The sequence below is a fragment of the Anomaloglossus baeobatrachus genome, chromosome 5 (genome assembly GCF_048569485.1).
Source record: "Anomaloglossus baeobatrachus isolate aAnoBae1 chromosome 5, aAnoBae1.hap1, whole genome shotgun sequence".
Taxonomy (NCBI): domain Eukaryota; kingdom Metazoa; phylum Chordata; class Amphibia; order Anura; family Aromobatidae; genus Anomaloglossus; species Anomaloglossus baeobatrachus.
In genome coordinates this window covers 31,129,747-31,157,287 of record NC_134357.1, presented here as the reverse complement: position 1 = coordinate 31,157,287, position 27,541 = coordinate 31,129,747, and the positions used below count along the sequence as shown (strand labels likewise).

The window sequence follows — 27,541 nt, the reverse complement described above, 5'->3', positions numbered from 1 at the left end:
GTTAAGGACCTAACTGGTCGAACCGCTGCTCGAGCGTTCCAGGCTTATTTCTGCCGACCCCATGGGTACCCCGAGAAGGTGCTGACAGACCAAGGCCCGGCTTTTGAAGCAGAAGTGTTTCACGAATTCTGCCAGTTGTACGGCTGCAAGAAGATTCGGACCACCCCGTACCACGCTCAAACCAACGGCATGTGCGAGAAAATGAACCACTTGGTCCTGGGACTCCTCAAGACGTTACCGCTGGAAGAACGGAACATATGGCCGGAAAAGCTACCTGACTTGGTCGACATGTACAATAACATTCCGTCCAGCTCAACGAAATGCACCCCAGCGTATTTCATGAGGGCTCGGCCTGGCCGCCTGCCGGTGGACCTGGAGATGGGGTTGGAAGCTCCGGAGGCACTCCCTTCAACGGCGGAGTGGGAAACTCGAAGGAGAGCACAGTACCGGCAAATCCAGGAGTATGTGGAGAAAAACCTCAGTCGAAGTCGAGAGCAGCAAGAGCACCGGTTCAACCAGAAGGCGCCCGCAGGTCCTTTCCAGCCAGGAGATGTGGTGCTGAAACGGAAGAGAAAAGCCCACAAGCTGGATGATCAGTGGGAGCAAGTCCCTTACGTCATACAACCCACAGAGTGGGGCGATGGGAAGACCTACCAGATCAGTCGCGACCAAGGGGGTACCCTGGCCACCGTTTCTCGGGACCATCTAAAAAAATGCCCCCCAGCGTTGAAGGCAGAGGCTGAAGTACCGGTTCCTCCACCAGTGGAAAAGGCGGCAGAGGTAATCCACACTGTGATGGGTGACTTCCCAGCAAACTGGCCTACACAGAACGGCGCGGTGATACTTCCAGTGATACTGTTCCCACAACCCGTGGATGAAGAAGTAGTGGAAGCGGTTAACCGTGAGCCAGAACCAGTGCCAGTGCCCAGGGATGAACCTGTACCCAACCCCCCTACACCTCCGCCTGCTCCACACTATAGCAGGGAGGAGGAACCGATTGTTCCCTCTACCCCACTGTCTAGCAACACTGACACCGGGCTCCGAAGGTCCACCCGTTCCAACCTAGGTAGACCCCCACTTAGGTACAGGGAGACCGTTCTATGAGTAAAAGGGGTCCGCAAATGTAAAAGAGTGTTGTTGTTTGGTTGAAAAGTTTTTGAAAGTTCTGCAATGATAAGAAAAATGATGATTACCGAAAAGTTACCTGATTTGCTTGTGTGATTAGCAACCGGCAGGAGCCGGCACCGTTGTCCCCGTGGGGACCGTTTAAAAATGCATGGGAACTATCGATGGACAAGCCCGTGAACTTTGCAGGGCAACCACAAACGTTAGTGGCTTGTAAATATGTTGGGTACCGTTACCGTTTCCGCAGTGCCGCCTCCGGAGAGGCAGGTTGGAGGGAGGGCCCTGAGCAGAGCAGGCCAGGGCCCAGCCACCAAAGGGACCGGTGGCTACCCTCTGGAGGGAAGGACAGATCCCGCTCGGGTACCGTGTGCTGGACTGTGGGTCAAGGGGTGCTGCCTGGGTTTTAGGGGCAGCATCAGGGCCAGGTTACTTGAGTGGGAGAGAGCGGAAACCGTGACCGTATACCGTTGAAACGTTAAAAGTAAATGTGCCTCCCGTCTTGGGAAGAAGTTATTAAAAATGTTATGCATGTTGTTTAACCCTGTTATCCCCTTTTTACAGAAAAATAAAACCGGTGTAGGACGGCAGCCCGCGGACGGTCTGCGTTTTGCTAAGGGGGAATGTGTCGCCCTGGGCAAGCCAGGGGACACAGGTCACAACACCACCACACCCCACATCCCAGGTAGGCACACCTAAGCTGAACCAAAAATCCTTGTTGCCTTCCTCCAGGAGTCTGATGATGCACACCAGGGGGTGGGCCAGGCGGTTGGCTCCGCCCACCAAGGAGCTCACAGCTCTGGAGGCAGGAAGTGTCAGGCAGTCAGCTCAGGGAAGAGCTTGAGAACAGAGTTAGAGCCCAGGGAGGGCAAGTGTAAACACCTAAGTGAAAGTAAAGAGAGAGAAGTGGTAAAGGAGGAAAGCAAGAAGTGGTGACAGAGCAGAGAGTGTGCAAGCCTGAGAGCCCAGCTTTGTGTAGGGCCAGAACAGCAAGGTCAGCGACGGCGGTGACTGTCCGGAGGGGGACCGTTTGGAAGTTCCTGGAAGGACCCCGTTGGCTGTGTGCCCGGTGGTCTGGAGCAGTGTTCCGAAGGACAGTCAGCACCAGGGCAGGGGCCTCTTGGACCCCGGCAAGGCTAGGAGTCGCCAAATTTGCCGAATCCGTCAGTGAAGGGGACGTAGATTCCCCCAACAACCAAGTCCCGATTGAAGGCAACAGCCCAACCCGTACAACAGAGGCACCGCCACCGCCAGGGCACCAGTCTCTGAGGGCCAGCGCCTGCGGGCAAAGTGTAGTGCTCCTCCGGCCCAGCTTGAAGCCGGGGAGCGGGTTACCGGTGGGGACCCATCGCAACCATCCGTACATACAGGTGCAAGGAAGAGGGACATCACCGTCACCTACCGGGGAAGCAAAGCAGCCGTCTGTGGGACCGTCCTACCAGCCGTTTGGTTTACCGTACAAACTGTGTCCAAGTCTCAGGCTGAGTGAGTACCATAGTGCCGCAAGGCACAGCGCTGCCCCCGCGTCCCTGCGCCCACCAGGCCCTGCACCTCACAAGCCATCACCGGGCCCCGGGATCACCAACCCCTACCCACGGAGGGGCAACACAACACCTGGCTGCTCCCCATCACCATCCCCGGGATCCCCGCATTGAGCAGCGGTGGTGCTACACATCACCACAACCGTGGGTGGCGTCACGGACATTATCCCAACACCCCAAACAACCCCCCTTTTCACTCACGGGCGAGGAGTGCCGCTCGAGGAAACCCCCGGGATCCGGCCTACGGCTCGAGCCACCACTGAGCAGCCGGACCCGAGCAGAAGGGGTGAGCGCGGTGTGCTGACACCCTCCTCCCCGCCCGCGACATATAATAGCCCCAGTGATCAGTGCGAAAATTGCAGCAATAACAGACAGGAATATGAGAAAATGAACCCTATAATATAATGTTTTTTTTTCCCTCATATTCGTGTCTGATGTTGCTTCAATTTTCACACTGATCACTGGGGCTATTATACATTCCTTCATCCTTTTGTTTTCGGGAAGTTCACATGTACCTATCTATCTCATTGCACAGGAGGAGGAGGGGGTGAGCTGTGATATCACCTATTGTGTATGGTGGATCCTGTGTTATCAGTCTTTATACAGGAGAAGATGAGCGGTGAGAACACAGGATCCACCATACACAATAGATGATATCACAGCTCACCTTCTCCTTCTCCTGTGCAATAACTGATAACACGTTTGTATACAGTAGATAACACAGGAGCCACCATTCACAATAGCAGATGTCACAGCTCACCTCTTCTGTAAAATGATCGATAACATTTCTATATACAGGAGATAATACAGAATCCACCATTCACAATAGGTGATATCTCCTGTCTATAGAAATGTTATTGATCATTGTACAGGAGGAAGTGAGCTGTGACATTCCCTGTTATGAATGGTGGATCCTGTTATCTATTGTATATTGAGGTGTTATCAGTCATTTTACAGAAGAGGTGAGCTGTGACATCTGCTATTGTGAATGGTGGCTCCTGTGTTATTTATTGTATACAAAGGTGGTATCAGTGATTGCACAGGAGGAGGTGAGCTGTGATATCACCTATTGTGAATGGAGGATCCTGTGTTATCTCCTGTATATAGAGGTGTATTTAATAATTGTACATGAAGAGGTGAGCTGCGACATCACCTGTTGTGAACGGTGGCTCCTGTGTTATCAGTCATTGCACAGGAAGAATAGGAGGTGAGCTGTGACATCCTTTATTGTAAATTGTGAATCCTGTTTTATCTACTGTATATAGAGATGTTAATAATTGTACAGGAGGAGGTGAGCTGTGACATCACCTATTGTGAGTGTGAATCTTATCTACTGTATATAGAGGTACTTACTGTCGTTTTAATCCTGGCTATGATGATGCGTCTTGTTTTCAAATTCCTATAAAAAAAATAAAGTATGGGTCCAAAATAGCCCCAGTGGTCACTGTAAAAAAATTGCAAGATTATTTATTTATTTATTTATTTTTTCATTAATATAAATTGGGATCTGAAGAAATAAACAAATATATGCTTTAACCCCCAAACCTGCTTAGGTCACTTTCCGCTGATGCAGCCCCTATAAAACACGAGTCTTTACATGCAGATTGGCTGCAGCGTCCGCCTCTAATTGTCCGCACAGACCCTGCATGGAGGCCTCAGGCCCTGAGTGTGGAATGCGGGGGCGGCGGCGGTGGTGGGGGGCGCAAACCTTATATTATCTGTTAAATTCTTAAAGTATCTTCATTTTGCAGATAGTAGAGATGAGGCTTCTATTCCTGACCCTGCAGCACAGACCACAAACATAAAGCGCAGGAGAAGCTCGTGTTGTTTTTTTTTTTTTTTTTTATTCTTTGCCCCTTAACTCCTATTTTTTTCTTTTTTCCTTTTGCAGGAAATCCTAGTATTCTGTGGAGGGCGACCCTACCTGCCAGAGGAATCGGAAACTTCTCGCCAATTGTGGAATTCTTTATTTGCAGAATTCCGTCAGACTATTCTTTTTGAAAGTTTGGAATTTTTTTTTTATTTTATTTTTGTTTCCATGAATTTATATTTGGATACTTACTGTATCATGTGAAAGAAAAAAATTAAGTCCTGAAGTGTCCGTAAAATCCGCACACTTCACCATAAATAGGGGACTGTCGTATCTTTATTATTTGGGTCCCTGCCCTTTAAAAAAAAGAACATTTCTATAACTTTTTGCTACCTCAGTCTATCCCACAAATCGAAAAATGGAGTACGGGAACCTGACCAACCCAACATACAGCCCAGAAGCCGCCCCCGAAGAAGGGGCAATGCAAGTCTTCAGCAGCATGGTGCATTCATATCTGGACCTGGTTCAACGAAACACCTTCCCGCCCGGTAGGTGCATTATTAAATATTGGGAACGGAAAACAGTGACATTTCTAACATTTTAAGCTGCTTTTATGTTTTTGCATAATTGGAAAAACATGGCTGCCTTCTTTAAAAAAAAAAAAAAATACAAAAATAAATATATATATATATATATATATATTTATTATAACATTTTCATAATATATATATTATATATATATATATATATATATATATATATATATATATATAATATAACATTTTTATTATATATATATAATATAATATAATGTGTGTCTATGTTTATACAATATAATTTTGTTGTTTTTTTTATATTTATTTTTTTATGCATGTGTGTGTGTGTAATATATATATATATATACATATATATATATATATATATATTATATATATAATATATATTAAAAAAAAAACCTAAACAGCGCCACCCTTGTCTACAGGTTGAATGTGGTATTGCAGCTCTGCCCCTTTCCTGGAAATGCAGCCTTTGTACACACTGCTGTCCAGGATCACTGATGTGGATTATTACAGCAGCGGTGGTCGGTCGCCAAGGCGACGAGCTGTAAACAAGAGAAAATTGTTAATATCTCGACAGCTGTTGCAAATTTTAAGAAGCATTCAATTGCAAAAGTGCTTGTTTTTACAAGTCCTATCTGATACTATCCATCTCTGAAAATGGGCAGAAGAGGGCACTGGTGTGTTTGACCCCTGCCCTCCCACGCCTAATTATCACCCCCTCGTCCCATCGCTCCACACCCCTGTCCCCGGAGCTGCAGTCCGCGGCTCGGGTACATTTGGTTACCGCTTTTGGCATCACTGCAGAACTCTACACATTTGTGTCCTATTTCCATTGCACATTTTCATATTTTTGTTTTTTTTTGGGTGTTCTTGTTTGTACATGCAAATATCACAAACCAGGGATAGAAGGAAAAATGCCGAAACTCTCTGTGGCACGGCTATTCTTTATTTTAAAGGGACCCCGACCCCGTCTGTACTTCCCCAAGTGGTTTAATGTCATTTATTGTTTTCTATTCTCCACATTTCAGACAGGGACCGGAAGCGTAGAAAACATAGAAAACCTGCCGCTCTACACTGTGTATTCCCTGACGTGATGTGTCGGCTTCCGCTCTCACATTTCGGTGTCTTGCCCGGGCTCGTTTCTCTCCTCTTTTGTATATTCTTATTAGTTAAGAGCAGATCTAGTTTTTTGGAGGAAAGCAAATAGAGAAGCTGCCCTGAACCCCGTTTTTTTCTGGAGTCACACTGGTTTGGGAACCTCTGTCACATGTGACATACAATCATGTGGTGTCTGGCAATAGAAGGTCACAGCATCTGGCTGCACAGAATGCTCCCTGACTTTCTATTGTTCCTGCTGTCAGTAGTCATTGGTATAGGTAGCTTTCCTGCTGGATTCATGTCTCTCCCTTTTGGACCCAGCAGGAGCTCGTCTTCCTCCCAGCTGCTGATCATCAGTATTCCCTTGGTGCTTATATGCTCCTTCCTTCCTTCCTTCCTTCCTTCCTTCCTTCCTTGGACTGATCCTGGTGATATTTTCAGTTCATTCTAGCTCTGGTTGCAAGCAGGTGCCTTGCTCTCATCTGTAGTATTGTTGCTGAACTCCTGCCTGAATCATCTAATGATAAGTAGTTTATGCATTTCCCTCTGTGTGTCCTCCTTGTGTCTTCCTTTAGCATTTAGTGGGATTGACTAAGAGCTCATCCCACCTGTTCCCTATTTAGTTAAAAAATGTACGTCTGGAACACCTGTGGTGTGAACAAGGTGCAAGACTCAAAAATATACAACTAAATAATAGGATAAAGAGTTGCACACCAGTCACTATGTATGGGGGAATAATGAAAAGCAGAGCTGCTATGGGAATGCTAGACTGAAAAATACAATGGACTATCTGAAAAAAGTGAAAAACATGAAAATGGAATATGCATAACTGCTATGAATAATAGGAATACACAAGATTTTTAGCCATTGTATTGATCAATGCAAAGGAGCCCCAAAACCAAACGCCAAGGTAATCTCTATTTTTGGGGTCCCTAACCTACGTGTAACTGCACCTGCAGTTAAAAAACTTGCTCTGTATGGGAAGCAAAGGACCAAGCTATATATGTGAAATAGAACACATGGCTATGGGTGGGGCGGGGTTCTCAGACAGAAAATGCATACTAATTAAAGAATGTACGTCTGGAACACCATGGTGTGAACAAGGTGCAAGACTCAAAAATATACATCTAAACAATAGGATAAAGAGTTGCACACCAGAGAAGCTGCCCTGAACCCCGTTTTTCTGGAGTCACACTGGTTTGGAAACCTCTGTCACATGTGACGTACAATCATGTGGTTTCTGGCAATAGAAGGTCACAGCATTTGGCTGCACAGAATGCTCCCTGACTTTCTATTGTTCCTGCTGTCAGTATTCATTGGTATAGGTAGCTTTCCTGTTGGATTAATCTCTCCCCCCTTTAGGACCCAGCAGGAGCTCGTCTTCCACCCAGCTGCTGATCATCAGTATTCACTTGGTGCTTATATACTCCTTCCTTCCTTGGACTGATCCTGGTGATATTTTCAGTTCATTCTAGCTTTGGTTGCAAGCAGGTGGCTTGCTCTCATCTGTAGTATCGTTGCTGAACTCCTGCCTGAGTCATCTGTGGATAAGTAGTTCATGCTTTTTCCCCTCTGTGTCCCCCTTGTGTCTTCTATAGCGTTTAGTGGGGTTGACAAAGATCTCATCCCACCCGTTCCCTATTTAGGCCCCAGCACTAGGGATACCTAGGGTCAGGTATCCGGCTCGGCATATAGGTGAAGAACCTATCTAGGGTGGTGAGGGACCCCAGGGACCAGCAGTAGGTTTGGTCAGGGGTCACCATCTCCCCCTTCCTTTCCCTTTCGCCGCTTGCTTGGTACTTCCCTGTACCTAGCATGACACCTCCAGGTACAAACATTAACCCTTTGACTACTTTAGTCCACCAGGTAACAAAATTAGGAGCCCCTGTACACATTATAATAATGTAGGCTGATAGTGCTGGTACCGCCGGGTTTGGCCGACAGCCTAATGTGTATGGTGGGACCTCCAAAAGATGATTGTTGGGGGGGTTATGGAATTGGCAGCCATCAGAAGAGCCTTGTGGCCAGTGGTGTAACTGCAGTCTCATGGGACCCAATGCAAAATTTCCAACAGGGACCCCACTTATCATGGGTCTTTAATAGTACTGGTCTTTATATAGGTCAGAGGGACCTATAGTTATGCCTCCACTTGTAGCGGCTCGTATAGAGAACACAGGACAGGAGCACTCGGCCGACCGCTCCCTTAAATGTATCGGGGGTTAAACTTTCTATTGCCTTTATACTCTACCACCATACTTTATTACAGTAAAAAATAAAGCTATTAAACTAACTCAGGTTGTTACCTATGCTGCCCCTCCTCCCCTCTCACAGCATGAGACTCATCTAGGCACATGTACTGCAGCTGCATCCCCCTCCTCCTGTCTTATGTACTGTTCTATACTAGATTTTTTTAAATTCTGTATATTCCCCCCCCCCCACCCCCCAATTCATTTCTAGGTTCATTGTTCCTTCGGTGTATGATGCATCGAATACAATAAGAGGCACACACAATTGAATAGATTTGGTGCATCCTCTCCGTGGTGTGTATCGCCGAGCACCTCGCTAGAAATGCTTCTCCAGTCATGGACTGGAGTAGCATTTCTGGCCTTTCATTTAAAGGTCTCTTTTGGAGAATTTGGCGGCTGGGCACCTCCACACCCCGATTTGTTCCACCTATGTTTGATGTAACTGCTTCAAACTGGTATATCGCTGCCATCAAAGCAATTTATAACCGTTTTCTGGTGTAACAGATTTCATAAATTGCCCCCTAAAAAGTTTTTCAAATAATTGAAACCTAGAAATACATGAAGGCTAAAATTAAAGATAAAATGGGATATTCCCAGCTATTTGTTTAATCTTGCTTGATTTGATTACATTTCTTAGTGATCTATGTTTTAAAAAAATATTTTTTATATACAGTACAGACCAAAAGTTTGGACACACCTTCTCATTCAAAGAGTTTTCTTTATTTTCTACAACCTCTCACAACATAGCTCCACATCAAACTCCATGGCACCCAAAGGCATCTCAAGGCTCGGGCCCACTGGTCCAGGAAACCATTATCCAGCCCCATTTCCGTGAGATGGCTGGATTGTCATTGTAAATAAGCACTTGAACCTTGCCTCTCCCCCCATCTCATTGTAGATTGTAAGCTCTCACGAGCAGGGTTGTATTTTTTCCCCTCTAAATATTGTATTTCTATAACTGTTACTTGTATGTATATGATCCTCCTGAATTGTAAAGCGCTACGGAATATGTTGGCGCTATAGAAATAAAGATTATTATTATTATTATTATTTTCATGACTCTGAAAATTGTAGATTCACATTGAAGGCATCAAAACTATGAATTAACACATGTGGAATGAAATACTTAATAAAAAAGTGTGAATCAACTGAAAATATGTCTTATATTCTAGGTTCTTCAAAGTCGCCACCTTTTGCTTTGATTACTGCTTTGCACACTCTTGGCATTCTCTTGATGAGCTTCAAGAGGTAGTCACCGGAAATTGTTTTCCAACAGTCTTGGAGGAGTTCCCAGAGATGCTTAGTGTACCGCCCCAGGTCTCGACCGGCTGCCGAGCCGCTCGGATCCGTGCTTGTCGGTGGGAGGCTCGAGCTCTTCCACGGACCCGGGGGTCAAGTCGCTCTGAGAGGGGGTTGGTGCTTCATGTAGGGACTTCGGTGGGGAGATCCACGGCCGGAGCCACGGTGGTTTGTAGGAGATTTAAGTTCGTGACGCCACCCACGGGTTGTGGTGAATGGATGGACACCACCGCTGCCGTTGACTAGGCTCCCGGGGACGGTGTTGCGCAGCTTGGTGTTGACCCCCTCTGTGGGTAGGGGGATGGTGGTCCTGGGGCCCGAGGGAAGGTGCTGAGGCGAAGGGACGGATGCGTGCTGGGGTGTCGGTGCGGCGCGTTGCGCGGCTCGAAGGCACTGTTGTACTCACTATGAGAAAACACGCTGGGGTCTCTGGTAAACCAAACGAGATGGTGAACGGTGCCCGCAGCCGGCTGCAGCTTCCCCTTAACAGGTTGGTGGTTTCCGCCTTTCTCCTGCACCGCTCTTGTGTGAAAGTTATGACTCTTACGCCTAAGCAACGGTAGTCCGCTCCCCGGCTTGCTGTGTGTCGGGAAAGCCCTGTTTGCCCGCAGACGCTGGCCCCTTGGGTCTCTATACCTTGGCGGTGGCTTTACCCTAATGGTTGGGCTGTTGTCTTCTAACGGGTCTTGTGTGGGAAAGGTCCTAAAGTCCAGTCCTCAATCAGTTGATTTGACTTAGCCTAGTTGTTTCTGGGCCTCGTACTGGGTCTGAGTACCCCTCCTGGTGCTCCAGTTTCCAGTTGGTTCCCCTGTTCGGTACCGGCGGGCCACTGCCCGTCACCGGTCCCTACGGTTCCACCGGCTGTAATCCCAGCTCCTGCAGGCGGCCACCACCGTTTGCCTCCTTGCCAGAGGTGACTAGGCTCCAACCCAGACACCTGGTGTAGACTTGTTGGCAGGCCTGAGCACAGGTCTGCCCTTGAACTTGACTCAAACTCGTCTCTGTTTTTCCCACCTCTGGGACTGTGAACTCCTCGGTGGGTGGAGCCAACCACCTGGCTCCACCCCCTGGCGTGAACATCAAACCCGGAGGGTGGTGACAAGGGTTTTGTAGTTTGGCTGCTGTCACCTTTTTAGGGGAGGGGGTGTCTGTGTGTGGGACTACCTGGGACGACCTGGCTAGTCCAGGGCGTCACACTTAGCACTTGTTGGCCCTTTTGCCTTCACTCTGCGGTCCAGCTCACCCCAAACCATCTCGATTGGGTTCAGGTCTGGTGACTGGAGGCCAGGTCATCTGGCGTAGCACCCCATCACTCTCCTTCTTGGTCAAATAGCCCTTACACAGCCTGGAGGGGTGTTTGGGGCCATTGTCCTGTTGAAAAATAAATGATGGTCCAACTAAACGCAAACTGGATGGAATAGCACGCCGCTGCAAGATGCTGTGGTAGCCATGCTGGTTCAGTATGCCTTCAATTTTTAATAAATCCCCAACAGTGTCACCAGCAAAGCCCCCCCACACCATCACACCTCCTCCTCCATGCTTCATGGTGGGAACCAGCCATGTAGAGTCCATCCGTTCACCTTTTCTACAAAGACACGGTGGTTAGATCCAAAGATCTCAAATTTGGACTCCTCAAACCAAAGCACAGATTTCCATTGGTCTAATGTCCATTCCTTGTGTTCTTTAGCCCAAACTAGTCTCTTCTGCTTGTTGCCTGTCCTTAGCAGTGGTTTCCTAGCAGCTATTTTACCATGAAGGCTGCTGCACAAAGTCTCCTCTTAACAGTTGTTCTAGAGATGAGAAGGTGTGTCCAAACTTTTGGTCTGTACTGTATATAGTACAGTAAGAATTTGCGTATTTTGTGCTCTACTGGTTTCTGTAATTGCCCACTTTCTCCTCCTGTCTGCTTGCTGAGTAAGTGTGATGTCAGAGCTGTGATCTGAGCCAATCAGATGTCTCTTTCCAGACAGGACCAGCTTCAGCTGCATCCCCCTCCTCCCTGTTATCTATTTTCTGTTTTACACTAAACATATCTTGTTGTTACTTAAGAACATTTTAGATCCGGAAGATGAGGAGAAAAGCTGAAGGGGCTTTTGGAAGGAAAAGTTATTCACTTTAAAAACATGAGTATTTTATAAATTGACTGGCAGCTTCATTTACTATGCAGCTACCTTCCCCCCCCAACTTTCAACTGGAAGAAGAGAAAGGCTCCATGTACACGGAACAAAAATATAACCACACTTTTTTGTTTGTTTTTGCTCCCCATTATTTCATGAGCTGAACTCAAAGAACTAATACCTCTAAGTACAGGAAAGGCCTTTTTCTCTCAAATATTGTTCACGAATATATCTAATTCTGTGTTAGTGATCACTTCTGCTTTGCAAAGATAATTGATCCACTTCACAGGTGCGGCATCTGAATATGCTGATTAGACAGCATGATTATTGCACAGGTGTGCCTTAGGCTGGCCAGCATGATTATTGCACAGGTGTGCCTTAGGCTGGCCAGCATGATTATTGCACAGGTGTGCCTTAGGCTGGCCAGCATGATTATTGCACAGGTGTGCCTTAGGCTGGCCAGCATGATTATTGCACAGGTGTGCCTTAGGCTGGCCAGCATGATTATTGCACAGGTGTGTCTTAAGGCCCCGTTACACACAACAACATATCTAACGATATATCGCCGGGGTCACGGATTCCGTGACACACATCCGGCATCGTTAGCGACGTCGTTGCGTGTGACACCAACGAGCGACCGTTAACGATCAAAAATAATGACCTTATCGTTGATCGTTGACACGTCATTCATTTTCAAAAAATCGTTGATTGTTGCAGGACGGAGGTTGTTTGTCGTTCCCGAGGCAGCACACATCGCTACGTGTGACACCCCGGGAACGATGAACTACAGCTTACCTGCGACCGCCGGCAATGAGGAAGGAAGGAGGTGGGCGGGATGGTTCGCCCACTCATCTCCGCCCCTCTGCTTCTATTGGGCGGTCGCTTTGTGACGCCGCACGAACCGCCCCCTTAGAAAGGAGGTGGTTCGCCGGCCACTGCGACGTCACTAGGCAGGTAAGTCCCGTGTGACGGCTCCTAACGATATTGTGCGCCACGGGCAGCGATTTGCCCATGACGCACAAACGACGGGGGCGGGGGTACGCTCGCTAGCAATATCACTAGCGATATCGCTGCGTGTGACAGGGCCTTTTGGCTGGCCAGCATGATTATTGCACAGATGTGCCTTAGGCTGGCTAGCATGATTATTGCACAGGTGTGACTTGGGCTGGTCAGCATGATAATTGAACAGGTGTGCCTTAGGCTGGCCAGCATGATTATTGCATAGGTGTGCCTTAGGCTGGCGACAATTAAAGATCTGAGCCCGCTGATATTGGCTGGACAAGCAGTCAGTCTCGTGTATGGGGGGGCCCGCACAACTTTCTCCGTTAGGTAATGTTGAATGAGATAAATATCAGGCAGGTGTATGGCAGCGGCTTTCTCGGTTTTTCCCTTTGAAAACACATGAAACCTTGGCCGGGTGATTGTATCATTTGGTTGATGTTTATCTAATATATGGGGGTCTTTAGCTCCTTCCACACATTTACCAGCATTTCTTCATGGAAATATAAAAGATTGGGCATGAAAATGAAACATGCCCAATCCTGTTTCTCACCATTCTCTTATACTCAGATGGTCAGCCAGTCCGGCTAAAATCAGCGCGTTCAGCCCGCTACACACGCTTCAATATATCTCACAATCCGTCGTTGGGGTCAAGTTGTAAGTGACGCACATCCGGCATCGTTTGTGAGGTATCTGCGTGTGACATCTACTTGCGATCAGGATTGAACGCAAAACCGTTGATCGCAAACACATCGTATCATTCTCTAGAATTGAGCGTTTTGTTGCACGAACCTAGTCAATTGTAACGTGCGACATCCCTCATACGATTTCGGTGTCTGATGCTATGTGCGCAGGTGTGCGCTCTGCACCGCAGCTTAAAAAAGGTCTGCTTCAGAGCGCAGCTGAAAAGCTGCGTTCTGAAGCGCCTCACAATGTCTGTCATTCACTAATCTCTGTCAGTCGGTCACTATCTCTGTCCCTCACTCTCTGTCCATGTCAGTCTATCCCCCTCTCTCATATACTCACCGATCCCCGATCCCCGGCGCTGCACGGCGTTCACACTGCTCCGGCGGCTTTTACTGTTTTGAAAAAGCCGGCCGCCCATTAAACAATTTCGTATTCCCTGCTTTCCCCGCCCACCGGCGCCTATGATTGGTTGCAGTGAGACACGCCCCCACGCTGAGTGACAGGTGTCACACTGCACCCAATCACAGCAGCCGGTGGGCGTGTCTATACTGTGTAGTGAAATAAATAATTAAATAATTAAAAAAAAAACGGCGTGCGGTCCCCCCAATTTTAAAACCAGCCAGATAAAGCCATACGGCTGAAGGCTGGTATTCTCAGGATGGGGAGCTCCACGTTATGGGGAGCCCCCCAGCCTAACAATATCAGCCAACAGCCGCCCAGAATTGCCGCATACATTAGATGCGACAGTTCTGGGACTGTACCCGGCTCTTCCCGATTTGCCCTGGTGCGTTGGCAAATCGGGGTAATAAGGAGTTATTGGCAGCCCATAGCTGCCAATAAGTCCTAGATTAATCATGTCAGGCGTCTATGAGACACCCTCCATGATTAATCTGTAAATTACAGTAAATAAACACACACACCCGAAAAAATCCTTTATTAGAAATAAAAACACAAACATATACCCTGGTTCACCACTTTAATCAGCCCCAAAAAGCCCTCCTTGTCCGGCGTACTCCAGGATGGTCCAGCGTCGCTTCCAGCGCTGCTGCATGGAGGTGACCGGAGCTGCAGCAGACACAGCCGCTCCGGTCACCTCCACGCAGGTAATGAAGACAGCCGCGTGATCAGCTGCTGTCACTGAGGTTACCCGGTGTCACTGGATCCAGCGGTGGCCGCGGGTAACCTCAGTGACAGCTCAGCTGATCGCGCTACTCACCTCAGTTGCTGCGTGGAGGTGATAGGAGCGGCGGTGAGTAGCGCGATCAGCTGAGCTGTCACTGAGGTTACCCGTAGCCACCGCTGGATCCAGTGACAGCGGGTAACCTCACTGACAGCTCAGCCGATCGCGCGGCTGTCTTCATTAGCTGTGTGGAGGTGACCGGAGCGGCTGTGTCTGCTGCAGCTCCGGTCACCTCCATGCAGCAGCGCTGGAAGCGACGCTGGAGCATCCTGGATTACGCCGGACAAGGAGGGCTTTTTGGGGCTGATTAAAGTGGTGAACCAGGGTATATGTTTGTGTTTTTATTTCTAATAAAGGATTTTTTCGGGTGTGTGTGTTTATTTACTGTAATTTACAGATTAATCATGGAGGGTGTCTCATAGACGCCTGACATGATTAATCTAGGACTTATTGGCAGCTATGGGCTGCCAATAACTCCTTATTACCCCGATTTGCCAACGCACCAGGGCAAATCGGGAAGAGCCGGGTACAGTCCCAGAACTGTCGCATATAATGTATGCGGCAATTCTGGGCGGCTGTTGGCTGATATTGTTAGGCTGGGGGGCTCCCCATAACGTGGAGCTCCCCATCCTGAGAATACCAGCCTTCAGCCGTATGGCTTTATCTGGCTGGTTTTAAAATTGGGGGGAACCGCACGCCGTTTTTTTTAATTATTTAATTATTTATTTCACTGCACAGTATAGACACGCCCACCGGCTGCTGTGATTGGGTGCAGTGTGACACCTGTCACTCAGCGTGGGGGCGTGTCTCACTGCAACCAATCATAGGGGCCGGTGGGCGGGTAAAGCAGGGAATACGAGATTGTTTAATGGGCGGCCGGCTTTTTCAAAACAGTAAAAGCCGCCGGAGCAGTGTGAACGCCGTGCAGTGCCGGGGATTGGTGAGTATGAGAGAGGGCTGCTAACTTCAGTAATTTCGGAGATTAGCGGTCACCGGTGAGTCCTTCACTGGTGACCGCTAATCAGGATGCGACACAGACAGAGCCGCAGCATGACAATGAAGTCGGGTGAGGTTCACCCGAGTTCATTCTGACAGTGCGGCTCTGTCTGTGTCTGCTGTCATCTGCCATTCAGCTCTGCTACATGGCTGTCTGTGTCTGCTGTCAGCGGCCATGTAGCAGAGCTGAACGGCAGATGACATAGTAAAAACGCATCCCTACACATTACACACGCTTGGCAAGTCAATAAATAAAAAAAAAAAAAAAAAAAAAGGTGCCCAATGCATACGTCACAGAACACATGATCTAAAGGATCGCACACAAAATTGACCAATTTAACATAGACTACTAACGCTCGTGTGACAGCAAATGAACGACCAACGTGCAATCTCATAGATCCTGTATGCAACCTGGGCGTGTCACATCGCAAATGCGATTGTACAACTAATTGCAACGTGTAAAGTGGGCTTTAAGTTGACCTTTGCTCTTATGTGTGTGTGTGTGTGTGGGGGGGGGGGGGGGGGGTCTGTAGACTGTTAGTATAATGAGACGTGTGAGAAGTGACCGCTTCAGATAAGATGGACGTCTCGCTGATTTCTGCTGTCCCGTAATGACGTCTTCTCTGGGTTATAAATGAGCCTTGAAAGCAAACACTGAAACAAAGCGGCTATACACAGGTGTTATACGCCACATGGAAATGTACTAAAGCCATGCAAACACCCACCGACCGACAGGACCAGCAGCGCACACTGGAATAACATAGGCTCAGGTCTTACGGGGGGGGAAAAAAGGCACCGGGCCGCCATCATTAATTTCACTTGGAGGAATGATATTCAGTCCAGGCAGGTGATGCAAATCAGCAGCAATGGGGGGTGACACATGGTTACTATTCATTATATGGTGGGGTTCCTAGCCACGCTATTCCTCCCTCACCTTTGGTAACCGCACCCTCCAACTCTTTCCCCTTTATTTTTATCCTAGTAGTCATCATCTTCCTCCTCTTTCTGGTCTTTGTTCTGTTTCTCCTTTTTTTTTTTTTTTTTTTTTTTTTAGTGATCACGCTCCTTTTTCTCTTCGTAGCTCTCGGCCTTCCCTTTTCTCCCACGCTGCTCTCTGCTTTCCCTCTTCTCCCGCGACGCTCTCGGCCTTGCCTCTTCTCCCGCGACGCTCTCTGCTTTCCCTCTTCTCCCGCGACGCTCTCTGCTTTCCCTCTTCTCCCGCGACGCTCTCTGCTTTCCCTCTTCTCCTGCACTGCTCTCTGCTTTCCCTCTTCTCCCGCGACGCTCTCTGCCTTTCCTCGTCTCCCACGCTGCTCTCTGCTTTCCCTCTTCTCCCGCGACGCTCTCGGCCTTGCCTCTTCACCCGCGACGCTCTCTGCTTTCCCTCTTCACCCGCGACGCTCTCTGCTTTCCCTCTTCTCCTGCACTGCTCTCTGCTTTCCCTCTTCTCCCGCGACGCTCTCTGCCTTTCCTCGTCTCCCACGTCGCTTTCTGCTTTCCCTCTTCTCCCACGTCGCTTTCTGCTTTCCCTCTTCTCCCGCACCGCTCTCGGCCTTCCCTCTTCTCCCGCGCCGCTCTCGGCCTTCCCTCTTCTCCCGCGCTGCTCTCTGCTTTCCCTCTTCTCCCGCGCTGCTCTCTGCTTTCCCTCTTCTCCCGCGCTGCTCTCTGCTTTCCCTCTTCTCACGCGCTGCTCTCTGCTTTCCCTCTTCTCCCGCGTCCTTCTCGGCCTCGCCCCTTCTCCCGTGACCCTCTCGCCCTCGCCCCTTCTCCCGCGACCCTCTCGGCCTCGCCCCTTCTCCCACGACCCTCTCGGCCTCGCCCCTTCTCCCGCGACCCTCTCGGCCTCGCCCCTTCTCCCGCGACCCTCTCGGCCTCGCCCCTTCTCCTGCGCCGCTCTAGGCCTTCTGTGTCGCCCTCGTCTTCCTTCTCTACCTTTCCGCCCAGGTCTGTGGATGAGGCTCTCTTTAATATCTCATTTACTCTGATACATTTAGTTTTGCTCACGGTTCTGTCCCAAGTTCACCCGGATGTGACCACTTGTTGAGTTTTTGTAACCCCACCGTTTTCGACCTGGGTTGCTGCAAATTTGAGACAGTCGTTATATGTGACGGTCATATCGGTTATTGGCAGATTTTCCCAGAACAAGATGAAGATGCAAATGAAGGTTCAATCTCAATGGCTGGAAATAGGGTGAAATATCTGTGCTTTGAAAACCTGAATTTCAACATCTGTAAAGTGTTGTTGGCTTTTTTTTTCCGACATATAATGGACAACGAGGAACTAGGCCATGGTTTATGGTTAACTGTATACATGACAAATCATTAACTCTGAAGAACATGTAGTATAGAAACCCAGGCCTCCGTGTTTTATGCTTTCTGCAGGATCTAGAGGTGGCAATGAAGATCTATAAACATTTTTGCACCAAGGCCATCTAACACAGAGCTCCCTGTGTCTCCATAGTAACAGACCACAAACAAACCCTGTGTAGTCTGATCCTGCAGCCGCACACCCCTTTTCTTGTCTTGCGCCTCTTCTTTCTAATACACCAAATTTCCATTAGCAAGAATCCGAGAATAGAATTAGACGATAACTCTGCATGATCAGACGGCACAGAGTTTGCTTTATGATCATAGAGACACTTAAGACCTGGAAAGGAGCTGCAAACGCAAAACGAGGATTTTATGAAATTTGTAATGTAACTTTACAAGGGACACAAATTCTTAAAAATAATGCTTCATAATCTGTGGTCACCCTCGTGGATGCAGTGCAGGCTGATCTGGTGATCTTTACCAGGACTCGACGTGATCATACAAAATGGGGTAGAGAAGGGGTTAATGCCGCGCATCAGACGCATGAAGATGTAGAATGTTGATGAAGATAAGTATTCTTTTATTTTATAGGTCTACGCGTTTCGAGGTGAAAACCTCTTCCTCAGGACCAGTACATCAACAAGAGTCTTGTTGTTGATGTACTGGTCCTGAGGAAGAGCTTTTCACCTCGAAACGCGTATTTGGTATTGGGTGAAGGAAAAAAAAAAAAAGCGGAGGTAGAAAAGAAGAGGAACTAATTTTGAACTACAAAATCCTGAAAGCAGCGTTTTACATCTCGCAGGTTCAAGTGAAGATTTACCTTGATCATCAATGCCTCTGCCGTCAATATTCAGTACATAGCACTCTGAGTGCACAAGGGTGAAATGGTTACAACTGTTCTAAACCTGTGGAGTTATGCCACCAATTTGTGACTTGGGATGTGTTTTTAATTTTCCTTCTTGCAGGTGGTTTTAAGAGCCTTAAATTTTACTTTTCTTTTTTTCTTGGTGGGATATTTAATTGATTTTTTTTTTTTTTCATGTTTTTCCGAAATAGTTTGGGCATAAGTTCTTTGTATGCCTGTGTATGTATAAATAAATAGTGTGAAACCATATCTCTTTTGTTCTTTTCCATGTTAGCATGGAAGGGGGAGAATTATATATATATTATAAAAATGATTAATGTATTTATAAATAAAGAAAAAGAAAAAAATATAATATATATTTATAGAAAATATACTTTTACAACAAATATATAATATACCGTATATTTTTTATAAAAAAATATATATATTTCTTTATAAAATTATATTTTCTATAAATTATATATATAATATATATAATTTATAGAAAATATAATTTTATAAAGAAATATATATATATATTATTTATTTGTTGTAAAAGTATATTTTATATTTGTAATTTAATTTATATATAAAATATATCAGTTTTTATAAAATAAATTTTTATTTTTTTTATAAAATTTTCCACCTCACCCCTATGTTAACAAGGAAAAGAAAAGAGATGCGCTTTTCACGCTTTCATTTATTTAATCACGCAAATAAATTGGGCCCAAACTATTTCTGAAAAACAAAGAAAAGAAAAAAAAATCCATGAAATAATTTTTTTTTAATTTATATTGCAGTATATATAATATATGTGTACCATATATATTATACTCATCCCCCTCATTTTAACAGACAGAAGAAAAAAGATGTGTATTCCATGTTTTAATTTTTTTTGTGGCACATTTTAATTTGCTTTCCCCTTATTCTTATATAGCAGACATGTGGTTTTTCTGCTATTATTTGTTTGCGCTGTTTTGGGGTTTTGTTTTTTTTTTTTATTTATATTTCATACATTGTCCCTATAAAAGACTTTTAGTAGGCATTTCAACATTTTAAATACAATTTTTTTTTTTAATTTTTTTATTTTTTTAATTTTCCCTGTAACTGGGCCTGGTACACTAGGCCCAGTTACAGGGAACAGTCATCTTTTTGTCTGTACTGCAGAGCTAATCTGGATAGATCTGTTATCACCCAGCAGCGCTGGAGCCATCCAAATCACATGCTGGCTGGGTCTAGAGGAGGAAAGCCCGGTTAATGCTTTGCAATCTGTATATACACCACTCCTCTCTGCCCTCTCTATGGGGAGTCCGGCTGTGTCTGACAGCTGCCTCCTTGCTCCTATAGCTGCAGAATTGCTGTTATCTTTGCACTGGCATTTTAGAATATCACTGCAGAGTAACCTGAGGATCGCTGTGATGTTTAAAGCCTGTAGACCTAATCCAGAAGTGTGGTGACCATCTTTGAATACTAATGTGCAGCTTGGGCACTGGTTGCATCTTGTCTATGAAGGATCTATCACATGTGGCTTCGGTTATGAATGTGAGACGCAGCACAGATGTGCGCGGAGACTTTATTTGTGATAAGACAAAGGAATCTGCTCTGATCCTTACTTGTTTTTGTTTTTTTATTATTTTGTGTGCAGATTTTCTGAAACGGGCAATTCAACAAGGTCAATTTAACACTGATGATACAAAAGAGGTGAGTGCTCGTTTATTGCTTGTGAACTAATATTGATGATTTATGCAAATAAAGTGCACTGATCAGTTTCAGGTGACTCTTCAGTGTAGCTGCTATTGAGGATAACACTATTTCTGTCCATTACATTACTTGTTTGTAGCATTTTTCCCATTTTCTGACTGCTCCGCTATATTATCGCTCGGATATGAGGGATTCCCGCTCTCCTGTCTGTACATGTTCAGGAGGACATGATAAAGCCACACTGAGCAGTGTAGCTGGGAATCCACCTCTGGGGTGAGGGAAGCGCTCTCCAGAATATGACACTGTCTGTGCATCTGAAAAAGCACTCGGGCCAAGAAATGGGGTCGCAAAAAGCATTAGAGACAATTTATTTTATTATATATATATATATATATATATATATATATATATATATATATATATATATATATATATATATATATATATATATATATATATATATACTTAAATACATTTATTTGGGACTATTGCACCCTTTTGCTTTTTTCACGTCCCTTGTTTCATCTCGCATTCAACTTTTGATGCAGTTTGTGCCCATAAATCTACTGGGAGGAGCTCAGAAATCGGATGATTTTTAAATAAGTTCCAAACGCTGCCATCATTCAGTTGGAACACGCTCACTGACAGATTCTCAGTTAACTCATTCTGCATCCTGAAATACAGTGCAACACTGAGACTATAGAAGGTAAATTATGCATTATACTTAATGAGACCCTATCACAAAAATGACTTTGATTGCCAAATACATGCAGTTATGTAAATAAATAAATCTGTTTTACTTTTATTTTTTCAAGTTCTAGAACCATAAACTTTCCTGGAACACTCCAAAACTGGGTGATAATGTTCCCTCTTGATGGAGCTCTGGTAAACCCTTTTTTTTTTTTGCTTTAGCATCAGCTCAAATTTGCCAGGATTGCTTCTGAAAACTTGGAACTTTTTGGCAACTGCCCATGTTGACTGCTGGCTCTGTGAATGTCACTCATAATAACTGGCGGACTACAACCCCAAGCATGCTGAGATGTGATGCACATATGTAGTTTTAGAAAAGTTGCAGACGTTTACACCCCTTCAGTCACCTTTTCGCAGCCGCTTCCTTTGCAGCAGAATCACCAGCTGCGTTCTGGCCTCTCGCAGTCCACACAATGCCCCGATGCACGGGGAAGAGGAAGCCTGCATCTTCTGCCATCGTTGGTCACCGGATGGACTGGCTTCCCCTGCACCTCTAATAATGGCCGCAACTTCTGTTAGCAGCAAAAGGCCTAAAGCACAACAGTACCTTTTAAAAAAAAATTATATATATATATATATATATAATATATATATATATATATATATATATATATATATATATATATATATATATATATATATATAGATCTCTCTCGCTCTCTCGATCTCTCTCGATCTCTCTCGCTCTATATATTATATATATATATATATATATATATATATATATATATATATATATATATATATATATATATATATATATATATATATATATATATATATACATATACATATACATATACATATATACAGTGCCTACAAGTAGTATTCAACCCCCTGCAGATTTAGCAGGTTTGATAAGATGCAAATAAGTTAGAGCCTGCAAACTTCAAACAAGAGCAGGATTTATTAACAGATGCATAAATCTTACAAACCAACAAGGTATGTTGCTCAGTTAAATTTTAATACATTTTCAACATAAAAGTGTGGGCCAATTATTATTCAACCCCTAGGTTTAATATTTTGTGGAATAACCCTTGTTTGCAATTACAGCTAATAATCGTCTTTTATAAGACCTGATCAGGCCGGCACAGGTCTCTGGAGTTATCTTGGCCCACTCCTCCATGCAGATCTTCTCCAAGTTATCTAGGTTCTTTGGGTGTCTCATGTGGACTTTAATCTTGAGCTCCTTCCACAAGTTTTCAATTAGGTTAAGGTCAGGAGACTGACTAGGCCACTGCAACACCTTGATTTTTTCCCTCTTGAACCAGGCCTTGATTTTCTTGGCTGTGTGCTTTGGGTCGTTGTCTTGTTGGAAGATGAAATGACGACCCATCTTAAGATCCTTGATGGAGGAGCGGAGGTTCTTGGCCAAAATCTCCAGGTAGGCCATGCTATCCATCTTCCCATGGATGCGGACCAGATGGCCAGGCCCCTTGGCTGAGAAACAGCCCCACAGTATGATGCTGCCACCACCATGCTTGACTGTAGGGATGGTATTCTTGGGGTCGTATGCACTGCCATCCAGTCTCCAAACGTCACGTGTGTGGTTGGCACCAAAGATCTCGATCTTGGTCTCATCAGACCAGAGAATCTTGAACCAGTCTGTCTCAGAGTCCTCCAAGTGATCATGAGCAAACTGTAGACGAGCCTTGACATGACGCTTTGAAAGTAAAGGTACCTTACGGGCTCGTCTGGAACGGAGACCATTGCGGTGGAGTACGTTACTTATGGTATTGACTGAAACCAATGTCCCCACTGCCATGAGATCTTCCCGGAGCTCCTTCCTTGTTGTCCTTGGGTTAGCCTTGACTCTTCGGACAAGCCTGGCCTCGGCACGGGTGGAAACTTTCAAAGGCTGCCCAGGCCGTGGAAGGCTAACAGTAGTTCCATAAGCCTTCCACTTCCGGATGATGCTCCCAACAGTGGAGATAGGTAGGCCCAACTCCTTGGAAAGGGTTTTGTACCCCTTGCCAGCCTTGTGACCCTCCACGATCTTGTCTCTGATGGCCTTGGAATGGTCCTTTTGTCTTTCCCATGTTGACCAAGTATGAGTGCTGTTCACAAGTTTTGGGAGGGTCTTAATTAGTCAGAAAAGGCTGGAAAAAGAGATAATTAATCCAAACATGTGAAGCTCATTGTTCTTTGTGCCTGAAATACTTCTTAATACTTTAGGGGAACCAAACAGAATTCTGGTGGTTTGAGGGGTTGAATAATAAATGACCCTCTGAATAAACTTTTCACAATTTAAAAAAAAAAAATAAAAAAAAAAATAACATTCATTTTTGCTGCATTTCACACTTCCAGGCTGATCTACAGTCCAAATGTCACAATGCCAAGTTAATTCCGAATGTGTAAACCTGCTAAATCTGCAGGGGGTTGAATACTACTTGTAGGCACTGTATGTATGTATGTGTATGTGTATATATATATATATATATAAAATATGTGCGTGCGTGTATAATATATTACAGTGCCTTGCGAAAGTATTCAGCCCCCTTGAATTTTTCAACCTTTTCCCACATTTCAGGCTTCAAACATAAAGATAAAGATGTTAATGTTCTGGTGAAGAATCAAATTTGATTCTATTTAAAACTTTTTTAAAAACTTAACTGATAATTGGGGCGTGCAATATTATTCATCCCCTGTAAGTGAATACTTTGTAGCGCCCCCTTTTGCTGCGATTACAGCTGCAGTCTCTTGGGGTATGTGTCTATCAGTTTTGCACATGGAGAGGCTGAAATTGTCGCCCATTCTTCCTTTGTAAACAGCTGGAGCTGAGTGAGGTTGGATGGAGGCGTTTGTGAACAGCAGTTTTCAGCTCTTTCCACAGATTCTCGATTGGGTTCAGGTCTGGACTGTGACTTGGCCATTCTAACACCTGGATGCGTTTATTTGTGACCCATTCCATTGTAGATTTTGCTTTATGTTTGGGATCATTGTCTTGTTGGAAGACAAATCTCCGTCCCAGTCTCAGGTCTTTTGCAGACTCCACCAGGTTTTCTTCAAGAATGGTCCTGTATTTGGCTCCATCCATCTTCCCATCAATTTTAACCATCTTCCCTGTCCCTGCTGAAGAAAAGCAGGCCCAAACCATGATGCTGCCACCACCATGTTTGACAGTGGGGATGGTGTGTTCAGGGTGATGAGCTGTGTTGCTTTTACGCCAAACATATCGTTTGGCATTGTGCCCAAATAGTTTGATCTTGGTTTCCTCTGACCAGAGCATCGTCTTCCACATGTTTAGTGTCTCCCTGGTGGCTTGTGCCAAACTTTAAACACCACTTTTTGTGGATGTCTTTGAGAAATGGCTTTCTCCGTGCCACTCTTCCATAAAGGCCAGATTTGTGCAGTGTACGACTGATTGTTGTTCTATGGACAGACTCTCCCACCTCAGCTGTAGATCTCTGCAGTTCATCCAGAGGGATCATGGGGCTCTTGGCTGCATCTCTGATCAGTCTTCTCCTTGTTTGAGATGACAGTTTGGATGGACGGCCGGGTCTTGGTAGATTTGCAGTGGTATGATACTCCTTCCATTTCAATATGATCGCTTGCACAGTGCTTCTTGGGATGTTTAAAGGTTTGGAATTTTTTTTTTAACCAAATCCTGCTTTAAACTTCTCCACAACAGTATCACGGACCTGCCTGTTGTGTTCCTTGGTCTTCATGATGCTCTCTGTGCTATACACAGAACACTGAGACTATCACAGAGCAGGAACATTTATACGGAGACTTGATTACACACAGGGGCTTATATTTATCATCATCAGTCATTTAGGACAACATTGGATCATTCAGAGAACCTCAATGAACTTCTGGAGTGAGTTTGCTGCACTGAAAGTAAAGGGGATGAATATTTTTGAACGCCCCAATTTTCAGTTTTTTTTTTCTTTTTTAAATGTTTAAAATAAACAATAAATTTCCATCACCTTCACAACTGTGTGCGTGTGTGTGTGTGTGTGTGTGTGTGTATGTGTGTGTGTGTGTGTGTGTGTGTGTGTATATATATATGTATGTGTATAATATATAATTAATATATATATATATATATATATATATATATATATATATATATATATATATATATATATATATATATATTATATATATACACACACACTCATTTATTATTCTCCTATTTGCAAAACGTTTGGATTAACGAAAGGAAAGCCCCCCCCCCACTAGGGATAATTAAAAACAAATAAATAAACAAAAAAATAAAAATGGAATCCTCTCTCAACTGGGATCTGTTCAAAATTAATAAGCTCTTACAAAACTTTTCAAAACTACTTCAGGAAAAGTTCTACAAAATTTCCAAGGGGAATAAAAAATGATTCTAGCAAATTTACCTAAAGAAAAATGAAATAAAAAAAGTCATGCCTTGCCTGATTCATTGAGAAACATGCACGTCTTAATGAGTTGGGCGCCCCACACTCCACAACGCTCCCTCATTAAGACTGGTGAGAAAGTCTCGAGTCTTTATTTCTGAATTTATGATTCAAAGGCTTCATTTTTTAACAAAAAAAAACTGCAGTACCTGCTACCACCTATTCACAAAGACGGCGCTGTTTCTCAAATTATTTTTAAAATACAGAGGAGACTTACCCACATTACATCCTGAACAGCATAATCGCTTTCATAGTCCATACTTACCAAAGGTGTGGGTTTTTGTTTTTGTTTTTTTTATTTCTTGGAAAAATCCTAAATTATTCAATAACTTTTTTTATTGAGCTGCAAAGGACATTGACGGATAATAAAACTATTCTCTCAGTGATCCATCACCCAGAATTCCCTTCTATTGTGTGAAAACTATTTTACTGAATTGTTGTTTTTTTGTTTTTGTTTTTTTTTGCTGCCAGAAGGGAAAATATGAAAGGTCAGGTTTTTTTTTTTTTTTTGTTTTTTGTGCCATGCATTTTGTCGCGTTTTTTTTTGTGCTTTTTTGTGCCATGTGTCTTGTTGCAATTTTGTTGCTTTTTTTTTTTGTGACAACCTTTTTTTTTTATATATTTTTTTTTCTTTACTGAAATCAATGGCTGAAAGGGCTTCAAAACACAGGGGGAAATGCACAAAAAAATGTAATGCTCCAGATTTTTTTCTGCACGGAAAACTGCAAGTAAAAAATAGGCAACGTGCACTCAGCACCACAGGATTTTCATTGGCTTTGCTCGGATAACATTTTGGCAAAAACAAAAAAAAAAAAAAAAAGCACCCTGCGCACAAGACCTTTTTAAAAGAACCTCGATAAGTGAGAGCTATAATCTGATTGGTTACTCTGCTCCCTTTTTGCCTTTTCAAGTCCCCAGGTTTTCTATGGCAGAGATTCATTAAATCCGGCGCAGAGTGGTAAATGATTTAGCCGTGTTCCCGGAAGCCCGGATAATCACCGCAGCAGTTTCTGTTTATTTTACGTGTCACCGCTTTTTTTTTCTTTTGCATGTCTTGGTCTGAGTTATTCATGGGTGGAGACCTTTTTTTTTTTTTTTTTTTTTTTTTTTTTTTTTTTTTTCATATTTGCTTTTGGGTTTGTAAATATTTTTCCCTGGATTGGGTTCAGTGATTATCATGTGGCCGGTAATGTCCGATAAGAGCGGGCGGTTTCCTCACTGTGACAACACGTATATTCGGCATTATATGCCCATAGCGCGGTTCTCGGTGGTCCTCACCAGTGCCACAGCCATTGACTAGTGTAGTGCGATCATAATCAGTTACTTATATAGCACCAACATATTCCGTGGCACTTTACAATGGATGAATACCTGACCATTTCCCAAACGTACTTCTCCTATAGTCTAGTGACTTGCAGAGTAAAAGTTTCACGCATGACACCCAAAAACAAGGAGTACACCAGCAACAAACAAGTGGTACACCGGGGACACTTTAACAACAGTGGGCTATGGTGCTAGTGGGAGGGATGATGGGACACCTCCTGCACTCACCTGCACCCTGCACTCCTAGCCAGTCCCTATACAGGTTCCTCACCTGTCACCGAGCAGGAACCTGAAGCCCTGAGAGACTCTGCAGTAAACCCTGGCTAGTGAGCTGGCAGGTTAGGCTCACTAGTCCCACCGCTGCACTAACACAACAAGAAGGGAAGGTACAACAGACGGGAAAGAACAAAAGGATAACGCCCAGCTTCACGGCTGCAGTCTACACCGCTTCACTGCAACAAGGGCTCAGCAGCTCCTTCCACCTTGAGGCCTAGCTTCAGAATGAATTCAGAATAAGCGGCGCCCTCTACTGGGAGATGTGACCATATATAGGGTAAGGGAGTGGTTACCA

At 44.9% G+C, this 27,541-nt stretch overlaps 1 protein-coding gene across 1 annotated transcript in view; it reads left to right on the top strand.

Annotated features, from left to right (window-relative positions):
- Window positions 1–27,541, top strand: part of LOC142310738 (prominin-1-A-like) — a 135,031-nt gene that overhangs the window by 33,773 nt on the left and 73,717 nt on the right. The window contains exons 2-3 of the mRNA XM_075348370.1: window positions 4,555–5,021; window positions 20,454–20,509. Of these exons, the coding sequence (XP_075204485.1) occupies window positions 4,892–5,021; window positions 20,454–20,509 (186 nt within the window). The 5' untranslated portion in view covers window positions 4,555–4,891. The remainder of the gene's footprint in view (window positions 1–4,554; window positions 5,022–20,453; window positions 20,510–27,541) is intronic.